Raw genomic sequence first — 25,600 nt, 5'->3', positions numbered from 1 at the left:
CAATTGGCCAAATAGGGATCACTTTAACGCAAACGGCCAGAGAGGGGGGAATGGGATCATTTTGATCCAATGGGCCAGAAAGGAATACATTTGATGCAGTTAGCCAGACAATTATCACTTTAATGCAGCTGGTCAGAGAGATCACTTTGACATAGGTGGCCAAACAATGACAGGTTTGATGCAGTTGGCCAGAGAGGAATCCTTTTGATGCAGTTAACCCAGAAAGGATAATTTTGGCACAGTTGGTCAGAGAGGGAGAATTTTGAAACAGGTGACCAGAGGAGGGTCACTTTGATGCAGTTGGCCAAAGAGGGATCATTTTGATGCAGTTGGCCAGAGAAGCATCACTTTGATGCAGTTGGTCAGAGAGGGATTACTTTGATGCAGTTGGCCATAGAAGGATCACTTTGACGCAGTTGGCAAGAGAGGAATCACTTGAATGCCACTGACCAGCTTGAACATATATTGCAATAGAAGCAGGGCTTTTTTCAGCTGGAACTTGGTGGAAATCAGTTCAACCACCTCTGGTTCAGGCCCTCTGCTCCCTGCTGTTCACCACTATCACTTGTAAACAGAGAAGTCCAGCTTCTGAGTTTACAAGTGACAGCTTGTCTCCCAACTGCTCCCAAAAATCTGATCCCCAGTGCAGACAAGGGAGATGCAAGTGCAAAGCAGATTCCAACTCCCCCACTGGATGATCTCCCTGCAAGCAAGAGAGGAAGAGCCACCTACAATACTAGAGCCGGCTGGGTGCTTCAGCTTAATACAGCAACACAAGTAAGACACGTGGAAGATGGTGGAGCTTTTAAAGGAGTGAGGGAGGAAGATGGGGGTGTAATGATATCCCGTACTGGACACACGAAAAGCTGTAGCAAGCGGCCATGTTGTTCAGTTTTTATAGGTCAGCCATGACAGTCTTGCAGAACAGTTACACATTGCCGCAGTGATTACCACATTGTTCACCCCCCCCCCCCCCTCTAGTTCATGGAATGCATAGGGTTTTCACTTAAAAAGAGCCGTTATCTCAACTCGGAGACATCAGAAACCAGCGTTTAGTCCTGTGCAGAGCTGTAAACAGCTAATTGAGTCCTGGCAGTATGTCTGTTTCTGCTGTCCAGGCCTATTGTAAAAATATGACCAAATCTATTAAGGATAACCAGAACTAATGGGAATTGTAAAAGGCAATCAGAGAGCTCTGCTCAATTCAAAACTTAACAAATACACACATGATTTATAAACTCAGACAGGAACAAGACACATTATTAATAAGCATATATTTGAATGAGAAATGTTGTACTGAAATAAATAAGGCCATACGTGACCACACTAGCACATATAGAAGGGAAGATAGCCATCTGATATTCCCTGGGTGACAGGTTTATCTGAGTTACCCTGTGTTTAGTATCCCTGGATGCGAAATTCAATGCTGAACAATAATCTATCAGTTTCAAAAATGAAACCAGTATATATAGGAAGATATAAACAGTGGTATAAAACTGTCCATAAGGGAGGAACCTGATATTGTCATAAACCCAGGATAGCCCATGGACACTCTGTTTTATTGGTCAGGGGCATCTGTCAACACCCCTTTGATCCCAGAGAAAAAGGGAGACCCCTAACCAGTGATCGGTTCTCATGGTACTATCAAAGAAGGCACATCTATCAAGTTTGAGAACCGATACCACCTGGCTCATCGACTGAACTCTGATAACACCCAAGACATTGACTGCAAGTATTCTTCCTCCTCAATTCTACCTTATTTTTCTATTGCTGAATTAGGTCTCCATTTCCTTGAAACACATTTTTTCTGTAAATATTTTATTTGCACCAACTTTGACCTTTTTAATATTAAAACCATATTTTGAAAAGTGTTAACCTTGTCCCAAGCTCTTAATGCAAGCTAACAAGGAACCTGTCTCTTGAAGAGTGCTACTGTAGAGAATAAATCCTCTGAACATACCTGTCTGTGGTGACAGTGTGGGTTACAGACGACTATTCTAAAATCATAATTGGTATTGCTAAAATTATGAGTTTCCTCGAGCGGGTGGTGGCAGTTAAAGGGTTAATTGCCTAATTAGCCCAGTGACAATCACTCTCAGGCTGCTGGTCCCTAGATTGTGGCCCTGCAAGCTGGAAAATCTTTGTGCAGGGTGCAGCTGAGAGTGGCATTGGTTAAGTAAGCGACAGCAGGGTGTGAGATTGGCTGGTCCTTTATCATGAGTTAGTGAGAAGGGCAGGGATCTGATATTCATGTTCGCCACAGGGGGCAGTGGATGGGTGGCTGCATGCAGAGGTCAGAACTGAAGAGGGGTGAAAGTGAGATGTGGATGGGGATGCAGGGGTAAGCAGCTGTGGAAGAAGGTTGAACTCTGCACTCTGTGTGTAGTGCACCCCTGAACTCAACTCTGCTCTCTGTATGTAGCGCACCCCTGAACGCTGCACTATGTACGTAGCACACCCCCGAAATCTGCACTCTGTGTGTATCATCCTCCTAGTGAAATTGGACCACTCCCACTATTTGATGTGGTTTGGAGGGTGTGTGTTTGGGGGGAGGTTGGTCTTGGTCTTGGGGGGGGGGGTCATGGTCGAGTTCTATAGAAGCCCTAAATAGAAGTGAACCAAAAATCCCTGTTTTTATGTAAAGGATTGGTAAAAATGTATAAGGATGTGTAGCAATAACAACAAAATAAACTTAAAGCCCAGCTACTGGGAGTCAACCTGATGGTGACAACAGTGGACCGTGCCTGCATTATGTGTGCTGAAATAGCAGCGACCCAGCCCCAGCCCCAGCCCCAGCCCCAGCCAAGCCTTAGTCCTGACAGCCGTGTCCCGCTTGAGGGGTGACACCCAGGGCTGGCCGCTGGTCTGCCTCCGCCGCTCATTAACACAGGAGAGCGGAGCAGGAGGCACTGAGGCAGAACAGAAGAAACAGCAGCGCTGAATAGACAGAGGGAGCTGCTGGAGCTACCTTTCCAAGTTACCGTGTAAGTGATTGGTTGCTAGCACCCCCTAGCAACCAATCATCTGCTGTTAACTTGGAAAGTTAACTCTGGCAGCTTACGCTGTCTAATTAGGGCTGCGGTTTCATTCTGCCTTAGTGCCTCCTGCTCCTCCCTCCTGTGTCTTCCACTCTGCATGCCCATATAAGGTAGGAAGGGGGAGAGCTGGGAGGTGCTGTGTAATGTAAGGGGGTCCATGGGAGAGGCTGTGTAATGTAAGGGGGTCCATGGGAGAGGCTGTGTAATGTAAGGGGGTCCATGGGAGAGGCTGTGTAATGTAAGGGGGTCCATGGGAGAGGCTGTGTAATGTAAGGAGGTCCATGGGGGGGGGATGTGTAACGTAAAGGGGTTCACAAGGGGGCTGTGTAATGTAAAGGGGTCCATGGGGGGGCGGTGTAATATAAAGGGGAAAGGAGTCCAAGGGGGGGCTGTGTAAATTAAAGGGATCCATGGGGGGGCTGTGTAATGTAAAGGGGTTCATGGGGGGCTGTGTAGTGTAAAGGGGTTCATGGGGGGGCTGTGTAATTTAAAAGGGTCCATGGGGGGGGCTGTGTAATGTAAAGGGGTCCATGGGTGGCTGTGTAATGTAAAAGGGTCCATGGGGAGGGCTGTGTAATGTAAAAGGGTGCGTGGGGGGACTGTGTAATGTAAAAGGATCTATGGGGGGGGGGGGCTGTGTAATAAAAAACGAGCTTGGCAGCACAATGGGGCAGCAGCATTGAACTGGCTTTCACTCATGTGTATAGAAAAAAAGGGGACCAATGACGTCAAGCCAATTATAAAAGAATTCTCTCCAAAGAAGTATGGGAAATGTAATAAATAATTCATAGAGCTTTCATACTTCTGCCATTTCACTCTATAATTTCTTGTTTTTCTATCGCTTGTTATTCAAGTTTGTGTTATATATCGTCTAAATGTTGTGTTAAAGCTTTTTGACACTTTTACCTACAGGTAAGCCTATAATAAGGCTTACCTGTAGGTACAAACAATATCTCCTAAACCGGCACGGTTTTGGAGATATTTACAGCGCGAGCGGCGCATGCGCTCTGAAGGTCCGGGGGGACCTTCAATTATGTTTGCCGGAGCTTGCCGGAAAAAATCACTCCCGCGCGCCGGAGCCGCCGAACCCGGAAGAGACTGCGAGGGATCATGGCAGCGCCCGCAGCGATGTCCGGGGGTCCGTGTCGGGGCTTCGTTTAAGGTAAGTTACACATAATGGGCTAGTATGCGATGCATACTAGCTCATTATGCCTTTGTCTTGCAGGTTTTTTTTTTTTATTTTTTTTTTTATAGGGTTTACAACCGCTTTAATGTTTAAACTCTGATTTTGTTGGCGGTACCAATAAATATTGCATTATCGATCATTTTTATTCTGGTGGGTGATTGTGTAGGTGGGGCATTGCCCGGGGGCCTATAATACTGGAAAGCATGAATATTTTATTTTTGGTTTGGTACTTCAATGATAACATTTGACTTTTTAGTGCACCCCTCTATCACTAGCGTAATGGCGTGATGACCATTGTGTATCCTGCCATTAATCTGCTAGAAGTGCGCAGTCCAATGAGATGAGATAACTGAGTGTTGTGGTTTTACCATAAAAAGGAAATGGAAAGACACATGTTGGAAAATAAATAATAATATGGGGCTAATTGTATTATTTTTTTATTGCCGGTGGAACATTCTCCGAGGGCCGCAGCGAGAAGGAAGGATATGTCCAAGAGAAATATATTGTGTATTTTGTATGTAAAAAGACCTTTAAAGATGTCAGATCCACTTGCACATTGCAAAAGAACTCATCATATACTATGTTACTCTCCAACCATACAGACAAGCGAAGAGCCAGGAGGATTGATTGATGATGGGTGATCATCAATGTGAGCCGAAGTCAATGAAATCAATTGAGCCCCGCTTAGGTTCAATCGCTATGTACAGCCAGGGCCGCTGATAAGGAAGTACAGCCAGCCCTCCTGTACTGGGTCTAGGCCCAATCATTTCAAAAGGAAGGGCCCCTCTCAAATTTCTGCCTGGATCCAATGGACCCAGCAGGACCCATGGTGGGGGCCGGCCCAGGTCTACCCAGGGCAAAACCAGGTAGACCCCTCTCCTTAGGGACCTGCCGAAGCTTGTCCTTCACGTACTTGGTGAGGGTTCTCCCAAAGCGAGAACCCCATTTTGGAAGAGGAATAAGACCTGAAGTATACAGATCTTCACTTGGATGTCAGGGCAGGCTGGGGTACCTCTTACCATCCATAGGCCATATATAAACGGCCTGGACTTCAAGAAGTAAAAACAAGTTCATGGTTGTCCTCCTTGTACTTGGTGAAGGTTCTCACTAAGTGAGAACCCTGTTTTGGAATAGGAATAAGACCTAAATCTTTTCTTTGATGTCAGGGCAGGCTGGGGTACCTCTTACCATCCATAGGCCGTAGCTAAACAACCTGGACTTCAAGAAGTAAAAACAAGCTCATGGTTGTCCTCCACGTACTTGGTGAGGGTTCTCCCGAAGTGAGAACCCTGTTTTGGAAGAGGAATAAGACCTGAAGGGTACAGATCTTCTCTTTGATGTCAGGGCAGGCTGGGGTTGGTACCTCTTACCATACATAGGCCATATATAAACAGCCTGGACTTCAAGAAGTAAAAACAAGTTCATGGTTGTCCTCCTTGTAATTGGTGAAGGTTCTCACTAAGTGAGAACCCTGTTTTGGAATAGGAATAAGACCTAAATCTTTTCTTTGATGTCAGGGCAGGCTGGGATACCTCTTACCATCCATAGGCCGTAGCTAAACAGCCTGGACTTCAAGAAGTAAAAACAAGCTCATGGTTGTCCTCCACGTACTTGGTGAGGGTTCTCCCGAAGTGAGAACCCTGTTTTGGAAGAGGAATAAGACCTGAAGGGTACAGATCTTCTCTTTGATGTCAGGGCAGGTTGGGGTACCTCTTACCATACATAGGCCGTAGATAAACAGCCTGGACTTCAAGTGGTAAAAACGAGTTCATGGTTCAACCATCTTTTTAGTAAAAGTGCCCCGGCTGACAGAGAACATCCTCTAAAATTCAGATCCTCCCTGTTTTTGGTCCAGAGCTCCACCAACACACTGATTAAAGGGAGATCATGGCAGATGTCCTCTGTTTCCTTCTGATGTCTCGTTGCACAGCCTATAAACTCTCATGCATTTATTTTCGTTTACATAGTACTTGTATATACAGATCAATTTCCCTTTCAGCTCTTCCTGCCTCTGCTTGTTCAGCCACAGGCTACCAAATAAAAGAAAAAAAAAAAAAAAGAGAGAGAGAGTCTTTTGTTTCTGCAAAGTTTTCCAGGTTCTCATCACACCCACTGGAAAAATTGTTTTTCAAGATTAAGGATCGCCGGCGAGACGCACGGTGAATGCGACATGTGCCAGCCTAACAAGCCTGTAATGAGATCATCTCGTCACTAGAGGGCACAGTGTCAGGAGATTAGGAGACATCCCTAGACAATGAGCAATGCTCCTATGTAAGGTTCCATTACAATGCTTACATAGGTGGGCGGAATACATCAGAGCTATTTGATTTGTCATCTGCGCTCTCTATTCTTTCCGCTGACAGTTACAAATGAAGACGTCTGAGCCGCTATTCTTTTCTGCTGAATGGATGACTTATTGCTGTAATGAAAGCGGGTATTGATTGCCGTCAGGGCTGCTGATAGAAATCACAGGGCCCCGTGCAGGCTAACTTACAGGGCCCCCCCCCTCCTCCGAAAATATGAAATTATATTTTTTGCTAAAATGCAAAGCCCATGATGCTATGCCTGGCAGCCATGGCAGAAATGATACCGCCGTTGAACAAGACCCGTGCGAGTGAATAGTGGCACAAAGGCAATATCTGCACCCCACAGTAGGCGATTGGTACCGATTGCTCAACTGTGTTCATTCAGGGTGGTGTGTTCCAGGGCCGGGACAAGGGGTGGGCAGGAGGGGAAGCTGCCCTGGGTGCATTGGTTTATTGCAGGGATGGGGGCACCCTGACTGTAACTCTAAGGGAAGGGGGGGGCACAGTTTGGCATCTTTGCCCTGGGCGCTGATCATCGACATCATCCTGAAATAACTTTCCTGTGTTGCCCTCAGTAGCTGCCAGCAGGAGAGGAGGTAAAATGGCACCACTGGGGGGGGGGGCGAAGGGACACACAGGGGCACCCTGACTGTTATTCTAAGGGAAGGGGGGGCACAGTTTGGCATCTTTGCCCTGGATGACCTTGTCCCGGCACTGGTGTGTTAATTAAGGATGGTGAGCATTCCCCCTCACCATCCTGAAAAAACTCACCTGTGTGCCCTCAGCAGCTGCCAGCAGGAGAGGAGGGAAAATGGTAGCACAGTGGGGGGATACACAGGGGTCCCAGACAGCAGGGGGGAGGGGGCACAGATATTCTGCAGTAAGAAAAGAAAAGTAGAAGCCAGCAGCACTGCACAAGAGTCACAAGTTTCAGCAATAAGGCAGTACTGCTGGCCCTCCTGCTCCACAGGATCCTGGGCTCCCCCCTTTTGAACTGATGAGACCTGGACCCAGTACAGGAGGGCTGGCTGTACTGACTTATCAGCGGCCCTGATTGCCGTCCATTGACTTCAACGCATGTTAACCACTTTAAGACCGGAAGATTTTGCTGCTTAATGAGTAGGCCCTATTTTGCGATTCGGCACTGCGTTAATTTAACGGACAATTGCGCAGTCGTGCGACACTGTACCTAAATAAAATTGACGTCCTTTTTTTTGGTGGTATTTGATCATCTGTGCGATTTTTATTTTTTGCGCTATAAACAAAAAAGTGCAACAATTAAAAAAAAAAAACAATTTTTTTCACATTCCGCTATATAACATTCCCAAAAAAATGTAAAAATCTAATTTTTTTAACATTTTAGGCCAATTTGTTTTCTGCTACATATTTTTGGTAAAAAAAAAAAAAAAAAAAAAAAAATCGCAATAAGCGTATTTTGATTGGTTTGCGCAAAAGTTATTGCGTCTATTTACTACGGGAAAGATTTGTCATTTTTATTGTTTTTTTTTTTTTACTAGTAATGGTGGCGATCTGCGATTTTTAGCAGGACTGCGACATTGCAGAGGACAGATCGGACCCCTAACTAACATTTGTGACACTTTTGGGGGGACCATTGACATTACTACAGTAATCAGTGCTAAAAATATGCACTGTTACTGTAATAATGACACTGGCAGGGAAGGGGTTAACAGTGTTGGTGATAAAGGGGTTAAACATAAGCCTAGGGGAGTGATTCTAACTGTGGGGGGGCGTGGCTTGTGAGATGACCATTGAGACATGCGATCTTATATAGCAGGTCTCTGTGATCATCTCAGGGAGAAGGACGGACGGCTGTGTTTACATCAGCTGACCGTCCTTCTCTGTCAGCGGGGGGGGGGGGGGGGGAGATCGCCGGTGTCAGAGCCGCCTGACACAAGCACTGGCTCCCCAGCTGACGATCGGGGGCGGGAGCATGCCGCCGCTGGCACGCGCTTGCCTCCCTAGCCACCTGAGAGCGAGCAATGTAGAGCTACTTCGCTTTGCCCAGGAGCGGCTGCCTGCCGCAGTAAATCTGCAGAGGGCATTCGTCAAGTGGTTAACTAGATGATGGATTAAACAGATTAGGAGATACATATAAGGGAAATATTGATAAAGCAGTACGTGTGACTTTCACCAAACATTGAGGGGTGGTAAATCAATTACTGTCATTTAAAACATGTGTACACCTGGAAGATTCACCTGACATTTGGCGAATGTCAGATTCACTGCTTTATATACAGTATATGCCCCATAAAGTAGATCTAAACTCCAACTGGATGATATTTATTTTGTTAAAGTTCTGTGATTTGTAAATAATTGCCATGTTAATATTTATTTGTTTTTTTTTTTTATTATAAAATCCTGTTTTCACCTTTTTTTCTTCTATTTTTTCCCATCCCAGTGCTGCTGAGGAGTACAGCCAGTATCAGGTCAGTAGGGGCTGCAGGGGGGTCAGCTAACAGTCCACCAACTTCCCAAACCCACGTTCCCTTTTTCTCTGCTTCTCATCCCTGACTACAACACCCTAGGTCTCTTTCACACAGTCCGTCCATCAGACGGACTCCGTTTATCTCTGCGGGGAATCGATCCGCCAATCCCCCGCTGAGCAGGAGGATGACAGCTATTCTCCGCGCTCTGTGCGGAGACACAGCTGTCACGTCCCCATGCATCTCTATGGGGGAATCGTTCTCATCCGATCCCATACGATTCGATCCGCTGGAAGGATGGAAAATAGGGTTTCCATCCGTCCAGATTTGACGGATCGGATTGGATGTCAGCGGACATGTCTCCACTGACATCCGATGCCCCATAGAGATGCATGGGGTGACCGTTCAGATCCGCCAAAAAAACGGACAGGCGGATCTGAACGGTCCGCCTGTGTGAAAGGGGCCGTCATCCCCCGCATTCAGCAGGTAAGGGGCATGGCCAGGTGGAGCTCACTGCATTGAAACTCTGGAGGATCTGCTCTGAGCCATGCAAAGGTTGTAATGACAATGCTACTGTAGCACCCTCCTAGGTAGGTGCTAGAGAGAAAGTATAGTTTTGGCTCTGTCTGCCTATCAGAGGAGCAGCAGGAAAATCTATATTGCTCTCTGCCTATTAGAGAGCAGGATCTTTTAGTGAGGTCTGCTCATTGTGCTCAGTATGTGATTCATTATGTCCAGAGAGTGTTTCACATTGGTCCAATAGGGAGGCATGTTGAACAGTAGGAGGAAACCTGACAAATGGATGCATAGGCTTTGGTACATTCCTGGTGATTGGCAGGGGCAGGTTGCCTCAGTGCATTCTGGGATACTGTAAAAAAAACAGGAGCACATGTGCTGTAGGGTCTTTGGCTGGAGAGCAGAGTCCCAGAGGGAGGGGTGACTGCCTCCTCCTATGTAGCAATGGCACGTGGGCTCAGGAGGTCATCCTGAGGGCCAGAGGAATGGAGCTGAATCCAGAGGTTCAGGAGAGCTGACTGAGGGGGAGACACTGGAGACCCTAGAAAAACAGTATTGTTAGTATAGGGGCTCGTGTCTAGAGACCTGACCTGAGGGGGGCCACCCGAAGAGTAGGATAGTCAGTGGACGGGTGTCGGCAGTCAAGAAAGAGGATACTGAGTAGAGTGTCCTGCAGATAACCTTAGTTTATCAGGTCATCTTAGGAAAGAGACTTAAATCTAAATTCACTTCAGTGGCAAGGTGGATCAACAGCCGGGCTGTACCAAGAGATAGAAGTCCCCCAGTATTGTGCATAGTTAGTTTGGAGTATACCACTATTCCCTTCTCTCAACCTTAATTTATAACAACACCCAAAAACAACTACATACCCCTGGACTGATTATTGGATGAGCTAAAGAGGAAAAGTGAGAGACTGTGCATGTCAAGGTTGCTAATGGTAACTCAGGGGGACCCATAATTGTCAAATCTGGCAGTCCTCAAGGGGGCAGTGCTACACTACTAAAGGGGGCTTGATGGCCAGCGGACACAACCCGTCCAAGTGAAGCTTCACTCTAAATCCCAAAGATGGGAAGAGCCCAAAAATGTTCTGTGTGTCTGGTGATGTAGAGGGTGCAGAGTGAGACAAATTGGAAGATGCAGAGGGGTTCCGAGTGCCGGGAAATGGAGGATGCGGGGGGAGGGGGAGTTTCAGGGTATACAGAGTGTGGAATAATGGGGGGTCTAGGGAGCACAGAGTGTGGAGTAAGGGGGGGGGTCCAGGGAATATAGAGTGTGTAGTAATGGAGGATCTCGGTAGTACAGAGTGTGATGTAATGGGGGGGGGGGGGGGTTTAGGGAATACAGAGTATGGAGTAAAGGGGAGGGGTTAGGGTATATAGAGTGTGGAGTAATAGGGGGGCCTGGGGAGTACAGAGTGTGAAGTAATGGTGGGTGCAGGGAATACTGAGTGCGGAGTAAAGGGGGGGGGGGACAAGGAAATAAAGAGTGTGGAGTAATGGAGGATCTTGTTAGCACAGAGTGTGGAGTAATGGGGGGGGGGGTCTAGGGAATACAGAGTGGGGAGTAAAGGGGGGGGGGTTAGGGTATATAGAGTGTGGAGTAATAGGGGGGCTTGGGGAGTACAGAGTGTGAAGTAATGGTGGGTGCAGGGAATACTGAGTGCGGAGTAACGAGGGGGGGGGGGTGCAAGAAATAAAGTGTGTGGAGTAATAGAGGGTCTAGGGAGCACAGAGTGTGGAGTAATGGGGGTGCAGGGAATACAGAGTATGGAATGTTGGGGGGGTCTAGGGAGTGTAGAGTAAGGGGGATTGTATGAAATACAGAGTCTATAGTAAATTTAGGGTCTAGGGAACACAGAGTTCGGAGAAATCAGGTGCAGGCAATACGGAATGTGGAGTAATAAGGGGTGATGAGAACAGAGTGTGGAGTAATGGGGGATGTAGAGAATACACAGTGTGGAATTATGGGGGATCCAGAATGTGGAGAAATGGGAGATACAGGGGTGCAGCATCTGGTATAACAGATTCAAGTGTAATACAGGGTGGGGGTGCAGAGTTGTAATGAGGATACAGATAGAATGACCACCGGCATCCAGAGCCCTATGCATTACAGTCCAACCCAGTCATACCCGAGACGCCCATCCAGCACTGTGCAACATTACAAGCCTCCTCTGACCACCATCCAGAGCACTATTTAGTTGACTAAAACGATTTTATTGGACTAAAATGTACTGGAGGTTTTAGTCAACTAAAATTAGACTAAAACAATTGCAGATGACTAAAATGGGACTAAAACTAAATCAAAATTCGATGTCAAAATTAACACTGTCCAAATCGTATGACAAGTCACACCTCATAGTTGTTAGTGGAACTTTTCTCGTCACCACAACTCATGACGCATCAATTATGAAAAAGGTTCCTGCAGTACTTTTTATCAATTTTATTGCGACTTGCATTGACTTCTGTTAAGGAAGTCACAAGCCGCAATGAAATTGGCAGTGCAAATCACATGGATGTGCAGCTTTGAAATTGTGCTGAAGTAGCACAATTTCAAAGCCGCACTGGTGTGAACCAGGGCAGAGAGCTACAAAATAACATTGTTTATAAACATTGATCAGACAAGAGATAGAGAGATACAAAGTAACATTGTTTATAAACATTGATCAGAAAGGAGACAGAGAGATACAAAGTAACATTGTTTATAAACATTGATCAGACGGGAGATAGAGAGATACAAAGTAACATTGTTTATAAACATTGATCAGACGGAGATAGAGGGATACAAAATAACATTGTTTATAAACATTGATCAGACGGGAGATAGAGAGATACAAGGTAGCGTTGTTTATAAACATTGATCAGACGGGAGATAGAGAGATACAAAGTAACATTGTTTATAAACATTGAACAGACGGGAGATAGAGAGATACAAAGTAACATTGTTTATAAACATTGATCAGACGGGAGATAGAGAGATACAAGGTAGCGTTGTTTATAAACATTGATCAGACGGGAGATAGAGAGATACAAAGTAACATTGTTTATGAACATTGAACAGACGGGAGATAGAGAGATACAAAGTAACATTGTTTATAAACATTGATCAGACAGGAGATACAAAGTAACATTGTTTATAAACATTGATCAGACAGGAGATAGAGAGATACAAAGTAACATTGTTTATAAACATTGATCAGACTGAGATAGAGAGATACAAAGTAACATTGTTTATAAACATTGATCAGACGGAGATAGAGGGATACAAAATAACATTGTTTATAAACATTGATCAGACGGGAGATAGAGAGATACAAAGTAACATGGTTTATAAACATTGATCAGACAGGAGATAGAGAGATACAAAGTAACATGGTTTATAAACATTGATCAGACAGGAGATAGAGAGATACAAAGTAACATTGTTTATAAACATTGATCAGACGGGAGATAGAGGGATACAAAGTAACATTGTTTATGAACATTGAACAGACAGGAGATAGAGAGATACAAAGTAACATGGTTTATAAACATTGATCAGACAGGAGATAGAGAGATACAAAGTAACATTGTTTATAAACATTGATCAGACAGGAGATAAAGAGATACAAAGTAACATTGTTTATAAAACATTGATCAGACGGGAGATAGAGAGATACAAAGTAACATTGTTTATAAACATTGATCAGACAGGAGATAAAGAGATACAAAGTAACATTGTTTATAAAACATTGATCAGACGGGAGATAGAGAGATACAAAGTAACATTGTTCATAAACATTGATCAGACAGGAGATGGATGCTTGTTTGTATTAGAATCATATTAGTGTCATTTTTAAAATGTGGGCATAGGTAATAAAGTTTTTTGGTAAAAAACCAATAGGTGTGGTCCTCAGATTTGCCTAAAAACCTGAAACGGGCTGAATGAGAAGAAGAAAACAAAATACAAGTGAGGTGGATGAAGGAATCCTCCTATAATCAGGACATCGAATTCTGTAAAAATTTCCCAGCTTGTTCCCTTGACATTAGTCGATCAAACGGTCAACTTCTGTCCAGCAGAGATGGCCCCACACTGATTGAAAATCCATCCTTCATTGCTGAATTGGACAAATGTGAATCCATCTATGGCCAGCTTTAATTATATATTCTGACATTATTTTTTACTGCTGTCTGTGGCTTCCTGTCCTGGTGACAACCATTCCCTCCATACCTTAAACAGTTGTCACAGGAAGTGAGGGAAACTGTCCCTGTGGAAAAAACCTTTGTGAATATTCGACTTTTCCCCATTCCATCTAAAAAGATCTAGTTTGACAGGAATAAAGCATGACATAATGTATATTTGCTTACCTGAAGGAATAGCTCCATTATTTGTCCCCTTGGTTTTTTGTATCGAAGATTCCTTAAGGCTTGTCTAGAATGAAAAGAAAAGGATGTAGAATCAGAGAATTTAGTAAATCACAGCATTTCTAGGGACTTCGCACATAGATGTTTGACCTGCTTTGCCTGCGTCACACAACCAGATCTCAGAAGGACTTGGGTGTCCAAAGAGAGGACAAATGCTCATCTACACCAAACAAGGCTCGGCTACACAAGCCATCAAAGGTCATCTTTATATGGTAAGTCTGATCTGGAAACCCATGAAACTTCATATCATGAAACAGGGCAACCCATAGAGGAGGACAGGGCCAGGGACTAGGGGTGGGCAGGAGGGGTGGCTGCCCTGGGCATGGTGGTATCATGGGAGGTGGGAGGCACCACGTGGAGGCTTCTTGCCGCTACAATCTGACAGAAGTATTGACAGATGCATTACTACTACTGTCAGCATTGAGCTGGGGAGGAGGATAGAACTGGGAGGAGTTTCGAGCTGTGTGGAAGGAAGGATGTGGGGAGATTTGTGCTGGAGGGGGAATTTTGGGGGAAGCGGGGGTAAGATTTGTTCTAGGAGGGGCAATTTGTGTTGGGGGGGGGGGGGTATTTATCCTGGGGTGATTTGGGGTGTGTGCTAGGAAGGGTGATTTAAGGGGATTTGTGCTGGGAGAGAGTAAGGGGAAGAGGATTTCCACTTAAATCTGCATTCTGTACATAGTTCACTCCTAAACCCAGCACTCTGTACAAAATGCACACCTGAACTCTGCAAGCTGTGCATAGCACCCCCTAAAATCTGCACTCTGTACATAGCACGCCCTTAAACCCAGCACTTTGTAAATAGCACACCCCTAAACCCTGCACTCTGTACATAATGCACACCTGAACTCTGCAAGCTGTGCATAGCACCCCCTAAAATCTGCACTCTGTACATAGCACGCCCTTAAACCCAGCAATTTGTACATAGCACACCCCTAAACCCTGCACTCTGTACATAATGCACACCTGAACTCTGCAAGCTGTGCATAGCACCCCCTAAAATCTGCACTCTGTACATAGCACGCCCTTAAACCCAGCACTTTGTAAATAGCACACCCCTAAACCCTGCACTCTGTACATAATGCACACCTGAACTCTGCAAGCTGTGCATAGCACCCCCTAAAATCTGCACTCTGTACATAGCACGCCCTTAAACCCAGCAATTTGTACATAGCACACCCCTAAACCCTGCACTCTGTACATAATGCACACCTGAACTCTGCAAGCTGTGCATAGCACCCCCTAAAATCTGCACTCTGTACATAGTGCATCCTTAAACCCAGCACTTTGTAAATAGCACTCCCCTAAACCCTGCACTCTGTACATAATGCACACCTGAACTCTGCAAGCTGTGCATAGCACCCCCTAAAATCTGCACTCTGTACATAGCACGCCCTTAAACCCAGCAATTTGTACATAGCACACCCCTAAACCCTGCACTCTGTACATAATGCACACCTGAACTCTGCAAGCTGTGCATAGCACTCCCTAAAATCTGCACTCTGTACATAGTGCACCCTTAAACCCAGCACTTTGTAAATAGCACACCCCTAAACCCTGCACTCTGTACATAATGCACACCTGAACTCTGCAAGCTGTGCATAGCACCCCCTAAAATCTGCACTCTGTACATAGCGCACCCTTAAACCCAGCACTTTGTACATAGCACACCCCTTAACCCTGCACTCTGTACATAATGCACACCTGAACTCTGCAAGCTGTGCATAGCACCCCCTACAATCTGCACTCTGTACATAGCGCACCCTTAAACCCAGCACTTTGTACATAGCACACCCCTAAACCCTGCACTCTGTATATAATGCACACCTGAACTCTGCAAACTGTGCATAGCACACCCCTAAACCCTACACTCTGCACATAGCGCACCCTTGAACTCTGCACTCTGTACATAGTGCACTTTTAAAAACTTTGCACTCTGTATAAAATACACTCCTGAACTCTACATGCACTGCATAGTGCACCCCTAAACCTTGCACTCTGTACATGGCACACTTCTAAACCCTGCACTCTGTACATAATGCACACCTGAACTCTGCAAGCTGTGCATAGCACACCCCTAAACCCTACACTCTGTACATAGCGCACCCTTGAACTCTGCATTCTGTACATAGTTCACTTCTAAACTTTGCACTCTGTGTATAATGCACTCCTGAACTTTGCATGCACTGCAGAGCACACCCCTAAACCCTGCACTCTGTAAAATTTTTTTATATTGTAAAAAACATTGTAAAAAATTAAGGACCCATTCACATGGGTTCTTTGGCCCATACAGTGTGAATGAGCGATTTTTTTGCTGACTGTTACTCTGTGGGGATGCAGTGGCAGCATAAACACAGCCACAGGTCCTAATTTGACAGGTGTGCAGGTACAGTGAGTGGCCCCGAATGCATACTGTCTGTGTTTGGGGCTGTGCACTTGCATTCACACGCCTGTCAAATTAGAAGCTGTGGCTGTGTTCATAGAGCTGCTGCATCCCCAGAGGGTAACATAGGATATCAATAGTCACATATAAAAAATAAAAATGCTGATTCACACTGTACAGACCACAGTACCCATGTGAATGAACCCCCATGACCTTATTCACGTACAGAACAGTATTAAAAAAATTCAGTTTTAGCTTTTAGATTTAGTAGAAATTTTGTAAGTTTTTTTTTATGTTTGTGCTTGCCAATAATGATTGTAGTGTATTGTTTTGGTGAAAATATTGAAATCTTCGGGGGTGGGGGGTTGTACCGGGCCCCGTGATTTCTAACAGCAGCACTGGGCCCCAATAAGTCATACATCATACTCCCTTGTTTCCCTTAAGGCAGGGGTCTTCAAACTTACTAAACAAACGGCCAGTTTACGGTCCTTCAGATTTAAGGGGGGCCGGAGTAGAGCCAGTGCAAGTAGAAAATGTCCTGGCGTCCAGTTGGAATAAACAATGCCCTATCTTTGGTGTCAGTGGGCAGATTAGTGCCCCATCGGTGGTGTCAGTGGAAGAAATAGCACCCCATTGTTGGTGTCAGTTGGAGGAATAGTGCCCCATCGTTGGTGTCAGTGGAAGAAATAGTACCCCATTGTTGGTGTCAGTGGGAGGAATAGTACCCCATCGTTGGTGTCAGTTGGAGGAATAGTACCCCATTGTTGGTGTCAGTTGGAGGAATAGTACCCCATTGTTGGTGTCAGTTGGGAGGAATAGTACCCCATTGTTGGTGTCATTTAGAGGAATAGTACCCCATAATTGTTGTCAGTGGAAGGAATAGTACCCCATTGTTAGTGTCAGTTGGAGGAATAGTACCCCATCATTGGTGTCAATGGAAGGAATTTTGCCCCCTCATTGGTGTCAATGGAAGGAATTTTGCCCCCTCATTGGTGTCACTGGGAGGAATTGTGCCCATCATTGGTGTCACTGGGAGGAATTGTGCCCATCATTGGTGTCACTGGGAGGAATTGTGCCCATCATTGGTGTCACTGGGAGGAATTGTGCCCATCATTGGTGGCACTGGGAGGAATTGTGCCCATCATTGGTGGCACTGGGAGGAATTGTGCCCATCATTGGTGGCACTGGGAGGAATTGTGCCCATCATTGGTGGCACTGGGAGGAATTGTGCCCATCCTTGGTGGCACTGGGAGGAATTGTGCCTTTCAGTTTGTGTCAGTGGAAGGGCCAGATAAAGGCAAGCACAGGGCCGCAGTTTGGAGACCGCTGCCCTAAGGGGAAGCTAAAATGGATAGAGCCTCACAGACTACATCTTTGCAGTTGCTTGGTCTTCCAGTTACTAACCATTCTAATGACCCCATTGGACACTTGGGAAGTAGGGCTGAGATATAGTCTTTGCAAGATGCCCTACACTGGCAGGCATAGGGCTGGCACTTCCTAGAGTCATAACTTACTGCTGCTCCTGGGACCTCTAATGGCTATCTAGTTGAAAACACTGCCTACTCAATCCAAGGGGTTCTACCCTCATACCTAGCTATGGTAATAACTCATCGCCAAACTCTGGAACTACACTCCTGTGCCCTTACCCTACACTTTGTCTTTGTATCACTTGTACTTAATGGCTGTTGATACTTTTTTATGCACAATGACTTTATAAAAAGTATCACCAACCAATCTTTTGAGGTCACAAAGGGCCTTCTTCTCAGGGCAGTGATGCCCCATTTGCCTTGAAACTTTGGTTGGTGTTACTTGTGAGACAAATCTTCATATGATGGTGGAACTTCTACAGACATATGGTAGCTGTAAGGTAAACCAGATTCCAAGAGCCAGAAAACCAGTGCTGACTTGTACTCGTGCTCATGCGTGTGTGCTTTGCACACATGCTCATTTTTCAGAGCAAAGGGGCAACGTTGGATATACTGTGCCAGTTTGTCGCGCACATATACTTGCGCAAGTGCGCACACGTGCACGTACCAATTGGCATGCACACTTGGAGCCCAGTGACCAATTTAAACTGGTCTATCACTATGAGCAGTTGCCAAATGGTCTTTAGCTTGTTCCTGAGACTTGATCCGCTGTACCTGCTTACATCATGACCTGGCATGCCTTTGGACTTCACTTCTGCTCCAACTCTGCTTACCTGACTACACTGACCTTGGCCTGTTTCCTGGACTCGTCTTTGCCTGCTCATTCTGTACTGCTTTGCCAGGCTGTTACTGACCTTGGCCTGGTGTTTGGACTTGCTTTGCCTGCTGATGCCAGTTGTTGCTGACTGCCGCCTTTCTCCTGGTCCTGCTTCCATCTCCTGCTCTGGTGTAAAGCCGCTTCTGCATCTTGTTCTGAGGACTGCGACAACCCGCCCTACCCATCTATGGAGTGGACATCACAAACCAGCTACTACGGCACTCATGCCACTCCTTGCCCTTACACTATCTGTCTCCACCTTCAGGAATGCTGGGCAGGAGGTACAATAGATGCCTCCACATTTCAGTCTTCCCCAGGTATGTCATCAGGGCCGGTGCTAGACTATTTTATGCCCTAGGCAAGACCAGCTACTTGCGTCCCCCCCCCCCCCCCAAAAAAAAAAATAAAAAGGGAAAGGGTTAAAAACAACTCTATGTAATACCCAGTGACCCTGATCTGATGGTTCCTCCATGTTATGCTGTCATACCCAGTGACCCCTATATTCCTTCATGTCCTTATGTCCTATGTCACACCCAGGGACCCTGATGTTTTTCCATGTCACATCCTGGGACCCCAATATTCCTCAATGTCATGCTGTCATACCCACTGACCCCGATGTTCCTCTATGTCACACCAGGGGCCCCTGATGTTCCTCCATGTCACTCGGAGAGACCCTGATGTTTTTACGGGACACACCTGGGGACATCAATCCCCCATGGCACACAAAGGGACCCCAATTTCTCAGGGCACACATGGTGACCCCGAACCCCTGTTACACCCAGTGACCCCTATCCCCCATGTCACACCTGGTGACTCCGATTCACCATGGCAAACCTGGTGACCCCGATTCCCTTTCACACCAGGGATCCTCCATGTCACACCCCGAGACCCCGATCCCCTGTTCTGGGGACACCCACTGGGCAGTATGAAGAGAGTGGTCCGCACTCTGCCCTCCTTCACCGTGATTCCTTTTCCCAGGACGCTCCTCTCCTGGACCACAGTGCTCACCAAGGCTCCAACCGGCTCGTGGTGGATGGAGAAGCAGCAGTCAGTGCCGAGCTCAGACTCAGGTTCAGCCCACCAGCTCAGTGCAGAGTATCACTTCCTGCTCGGGGTTTAGGCCACTCAGCTCCAGCCGAAGAGGATCATCATACAGGCAGCACTCCAGTGGTCTGACTTCCTGTCTATTGGGGCCCCCCCAAACAGCAGTGGAAAGCCAAGGCCTGGTAGTTCTGCCACTGCCCCAGACACCTATCATCTTCCTCTGCCCCTTCTTCCTCGCCCACTGCCGCCTCTGCCCTCAGCTCACAAGGATCATTAATGATGGACAGAGAGAGTGCCAACTCATGGCTGCGCCCCTAGGTGGCAATGCGCCCTAGGCGGCTGCATAGTTTGCCTAGTGGAAGCACTGGCCCTGTATATCATAGTAGCAGAAGGTGCCATCTCTTTTTTCTAGTACAAGCACCGTAAATCTTACGGGCATTTGTCCGTATGGCGTACTATTTGCAAATATCTGAATTATGGTGCCTTAATATAGGCCTGGTTGCTCTGGGATTACTGTGCAATTTCCAAACATAGTCCCCGTACTGTGCATTTTATTTTTAGATCCTAAAGCACGGAGCTATGCTCAGCCTATAGAGTTAAACTGTATCTGGGACACACAACACTCCACATCATAAATTCCTAGCGCATTTCACTGCCACCATAATAAGGTGCTATTAGATTAAGGTTTAGCAGCCCAGGGCAGTAATGGATGCCTGTCTATGTGGCATCATTGTTTTTGCACGGTACATTTGCAATAACTTATTGCAATTCAAACTGATGGATTGCTGTGCTAAAACTCAAGCAAAAAAGTTTTTTTTTTCTCTTTTACTTCTTCAGAGGTTGGGCCTCCTCCCGGGAACATTTCATCAATAAGCGATCTCTAAGGGATGAAGTTTTCTGCCCAGCGGAATGTCAGACTGAGAGTTCTGGTTACATGCAATCAGCGCGGTTGGGGGGGGATTGGGTTAGCGGTCTTGGGATGGCCTTTGAAGTAGAAAAACAGACTGGATCCTGATATACCTACAGACTGTAGCCTAGCTGATGGTTTGCAGCAAATGGTTTGCTTCTTCGACGTTTCAATACACTGGAATCCTGAAGACCACATATGTCAAACACAAGGCCCGTGGGTCTAATCCAGCCCACCAGGCTTTGTTGTGTGGCCCTCACACCCAGTTTTGCAGCTGGATTGTGGCGGAACTCATGGCAGGGCAGGGCCTGGACAGCTCTCCAGAATGTTAAACTGAGAGCCATCTTTCTGCAAGGCAATGCCACCTACACAGGGAGGTAAAACAAAACCAAATACACAGATAGTTGAGAGAGCCGTCTACATGGGGAGAGGTAGGAGAGAGTAGAGATGCAAGAAAGCTTTAGGGGAGTGGGGGGTTTGGTGTTGCACATTGTGCATAGCGCACCCCTAAACCCTGCACTCTGTAAATAGCGCACCCCTAAACCCTACACTCTGTATATAGCGCACCCTGAAACCCTACACTTTGTACATAGCGCACCCCTAAACCCTACATTCTGTATATAGTGCACCCTGAAACCCTACATTCTGTATATAGCACAATCCTGAACTCTGCACTATGTATGTAACACACACCTGAGCTTAGCACGCTGTGCATAGCACACCCCTAAACCCTGCACTCTGTACATAGCACACCCCTCAACCCTGCACTCTGTACATAATGCACTCCTGAACTCTGCATGCTGTGCATAGCACACCCCTAAAATCTGCACTCTGTACATAGCACACCCCTTAACCCTGCACTCTCTACATAGGACACTTCTAAACCCTGCACTCTCTACATTATGCACTCATGAACGTTGAACTCTGAAAGCTGTGCATAGCAATCCCCTAAACCCTACACTCTGTACATAGCGTACCCTTGAACTCTGTACTCTGTACATAGTGCACTCCTAAACTTTGCACTCTGTACATAATACACTCCTGAACTTTGCACGCTGCGCATAGCACACCTCTGAACTCTGCACCCTGAACATAGCATACTCCTGAACTCTGCACTCTGTAGGTAACTCACTCCTAAATAATAAAGGAGTAGATACATAGTCTTACAGATATAACTGGCTGTTGAGGACAACCAGACTGCTGATGTGGCCCACAAAGAAATTTAGTTTGACAACCCTGCTGTTGACAAAGAACTTTACCCAGAGCATATCAATGCCCCTCAAAGAAAAACTCCACCAAATTGGCGGAACGTAAAGACTTGCTCACTCCCATGAAATTTCCCAAAGCAGTTCATTCTAATGGAAAAGGTATTCTACTTACCTCTCCAGCAGCCTACATCTCCTATATTGCCTCCAGTGAAAGCAGACCTTCTGTCTCAGTGGGAAGGTCTGCTTATTCAAGTAATCCCCCTCTAAAATGCTGCATAAGGCTCCATGTACACAGGGCGTCATAAAAACGTGCTCCAAAGCTGTTTACTTGACGCCGGGAAACAGCAGCTGTAAAAACGTGCTTTCGGTAGCTTTTTCCACTAGCGTTATTGCATGTTTGGCCACAGTAGCTGTTAGCAGCATTTTTTCTGCCTCCATTCAAAATCAATGATTCCCTATGGGAGCCTATTGATTTGAATGGAAGTCGCAACGCAGGTCGGATCAGGGTGATCCGACTTGGGGCGCGACCTGCACTGTGAGAATCTTGAGGGGGAACTCCACGCCAAAATGGGGAAAAAAACAGCGTGGGGTTCCCCCCCAGGTTCCAAACCAGGCCCTTCGGGACTGGTATGGAATTTGAGGGTAGCCCCACGCCGAAAAAACGGCGTGGGGTCCCCCCCAAAATCCACACCAGACCCTTATCCGAGCATGCAGCCCGGCATGCCAGGAAAGGGGAGGGGACGAGCGAGCGGCCCCACCCCCCCTGGATCATACCAGGCCACACGCCCTCAACATGGGGGGGTATGGGTGCTTTGGGGCAGGGGGGGGCTCTGCACCCCCCACCTCAAAGCACCTTGCCCCCATGTTGATGAGGACAAGGGCCTCATCCCCACAACCCTGGCCGGTGGTTGTGGGGGTCTGCGGGCAGGGGGCTCATCAGAATCTGGAAGCTTAGTCTCTGCAGCTTATTATATAGCCATTAGGGGTGTGGCCGCCAGATGATGTCATCGGGAGACCGCGCCCCCTTATGTCACAGATGACGTCATCTGTGACATAAGGGGGCTGGGTCTCCCGATGACGTCATCTGGCGGCCACACCCCTAATGGCTATATAATAAGCTGCAGAGACCGGAGACCGGCATAATCGCCTGAGACGTCGTCGTCGTCGGACCGGAGAAAGAAGAAGAGCCGACAGCAAAAGAGCAGAAGACCAGAAGACAGGAGAGGAGAAAACAAGACAAGAGCGGACAGCAAAAGAGCAGAAGAGAGGAGAAGACAAGAAGTGAGGACAGCAAAAGAGCAGAAGACCGGAGAGGGAGAAGACGGGATGAAGATTTTTAATAAACGTTCTAAAACGTCTCCTGTCGTTATTTACACACACTGTCTTTTATGGGGTGAATGGGTAGGGGTACAGTGTACCCCATACCCATTCACATAGGGAGGGGTCCGGGATCTGGGGGGCCCCCTTGTTAAAGGGGGCTTCCAGATTCTGATGAGCCCCCTGCCCGCAGACCCCCACAACCACCGGCCAGGGTTGTGGGGATGAGGCCTTGTCCTCATCAACATGGGGGCAAGGTGCTTTGAGGTGGGGGGTGCAGAGCCCCCCCTGCCCCAAAGCACCCATACCCCCCCATGTTGAGGGCGTGTGGCCTGGTATGATCCAGGGGGGTTGGGGCCGCTCGCTCATCCCCTCCCCTTTCCTGGCATGCCGGGCTGCATGCTCGGATAAGGGTCTGGTATGGATTTTGGGGGGGACCCCACGCCGTTTTTTCGGGTGGGGCTACCCTCAAATTCCATACCAGACCCGAAGGGCCTGGTTTGGAACCTGGGGGGGAACCCCACGCCGTTTTTTTCCCCATTTTGGCGTGGAGTTCCCCCTCAAAATTCTCACAGTGCAGGTCGCGCCCCAAGTCGGATCACCCTGATCCGACCTGCGTTGCGACTTCCATTCAAATCAATAGGCTCCCACAGGGAACCATTGATTTTGAGTGGAAGAAAAAAAAAACGTATAACGTGGCTTAACGCACGTTAAGCAACGTTATTCAGCCTTTAGCAGCGTCAGACGTTTTTACTGCTTGACGCTGCAGCTCCAGTACGCACAGTTCCTGGGTTTTCTTTGGAGCTGTAAAACGCCTATGCCACTTGGAGCTTCTAAAAGCTCTATGTGTGCATGAGGCCATAGAATAACTTGGATGGGCGTTCTGCAGCTGCAAAAAAAAAAAAAACGTCTGACGCTGCTAACAGCAGCTCCAAAAACGTCCAGTGTGCATGAGGCCTAAAAGTACCTGTGAGAGGGGAAAAACAGATATTACACTTACCTATCTCCAATTTCCTCATCCAGCACCTAGGTGAGGTTGACGTAATCCATCTTCCAGTCAGATCTCGGGGGATGTTGGGTAACCCTAATGTCGCAACTGTGGCATCTTCTCACCTGATTTGGGTTTCTCAACATTCCCAGAGATCTTGCTGGCTGGATGATAACACCACCCCTGCACAGTCGGGAAGAGGAGAGTATATTATCAACCTATTTCCCCCCCTCACAGGTACTATTGTGCAGCATTTTAGGGAGGGGGTACCTTGAATAAGCAGGCTTTGCCTTTAATGTTTTCACCTTTCTTTCGGCAAAGGGGGGGGGGGGGGCTAAGCATGGCGCTCAAAGCCCCCTATACTGAGCAATGAGCGTGGCCAAATTGCAATGGGAGAGGCTTAATGGGCTATGGTTAAATAAAACTTGACCCTTCTCTTCTCTGGGCCAAGAGAGCCTATTGCAGAAAGTGCACGGGCCAGGAGCATGTAACACACAGAATGCAGGGGTCAGCAGTAGGTAACACAAAATTTAGGGGTCAGGAGTCATAATTCACAGAAAGAAGCCTTCAGGAGTAGGGATGATCGAACTTTCAAAAGTTTGGTTCGGCTAGAACATCCGAACGTCCCCAAAGTTCGGCCCGGATTTCAGAACCCCATTGAAATCAATGGGACCCAAACTTCGGTAATCAAAAAACACAATTTTGAAGCCCTAAAACCCAATAAATGCCCCTAAAAAGTGCCTAGGGTTCTGGGTCAAGCCCCAGGGACTATTAATCACACAAAAAAGTTCTTAAAAATTGTCATTTTTGATAGAGAGCCAATAATTGATAAAAAAAGTTTCTTTTGATTTAGTGTCTGGGGGGTCTAAAAAGTGTACCTGTGAAGTTTCAGCTCTGTAGCATGTCCAGAACCAGAAAAAAAAAAAAAAGATTGTTTCTATTAGAATCAATATAGAACAGGGATATGGCTCCGCTATTTTCACACCTTGCCGGTTTTGTAGCAAGCGCTTTTTTGGGCATTTTTTGGGGGACTTTGGAGGCAGGCATAACATCTGAACTTCTGTGTAGGGGTATATATACATACACCCATGTCTGTATATATATATATATATATATATATATATATATATATACACACACATACACATATATAGGTGTGAAAGTAGCAGAACACTATGCTTGCGCTAATGAAATAATGAACACCAATACGTCTCCGCTCCTATCACACCTATATATGTGTATGTGTAAAAATACATACAAGTGTGTTTATATATACCCCTATACAGAAGTTCAGATGTTTTGCCTGCCTCCAAAGACCCCAAAAAAATGCCCAAAAAAACGCCAGCTACAAAAACGCCCAGATGTGTTTTTGCAGCAGGCGTTTTTTTTGGGCATTTTTTTGTGGTCTTTGGAGGCAGGCAAAACATCTGAACTTCTGTATAGGGTTATATATACACACATACTTATATGTATTTAAACACATACACACATATATAGGTGTGATAGGAGCGGAGACATATTGGTGTTAATTATTTAATTAGCGCAAGCATAGTGTTCTGCTACTTTCACACCTATATATGTGTATGTGTATATATACAGACATGGGTGTATGTATATAT

General features: G+C 46.5%; 1 protein-coding gene across 1 annotated transcript in view; it reads right to left on the bottom strand.

Moving 5' to 3' along the window:
- The window catches only part of LOC309550071 (uncharacterized protein), an 83,211-nt gene that overhangs the window by 36,645 nt on the left and 20,966 nt on the right, over window positions 1-25,600 (bottom strand). The window contains exon 3 of the mRNA XM_082250537.1: window positions 13,834-13,897. Coding sequence (XP_082106663.1) covers window positions 13,834-13,897 — 64 coding nt within the window. The remainder of the gene's footprint in view (window positions 1-13,833; window positions 13,898-25,600) is intronic.

This window comes from Pelophylax lessonae, assembly GCF_965119305.1.
Source record: "Pelophylax lessonae genome assembly, chromosome: 3".
Classification (NCBI taxonomy): Eukaryota; Metazoa; Chordata; class Amphibia; order Anura; family Ranidae; genus Pelophylax; species Pelophylax lessonae.
The sequence above is the reverse complement of the archived record's forward strand: the minus strand, read 5'-3'. Positions and strand labels throughout refer to the sequence as shown.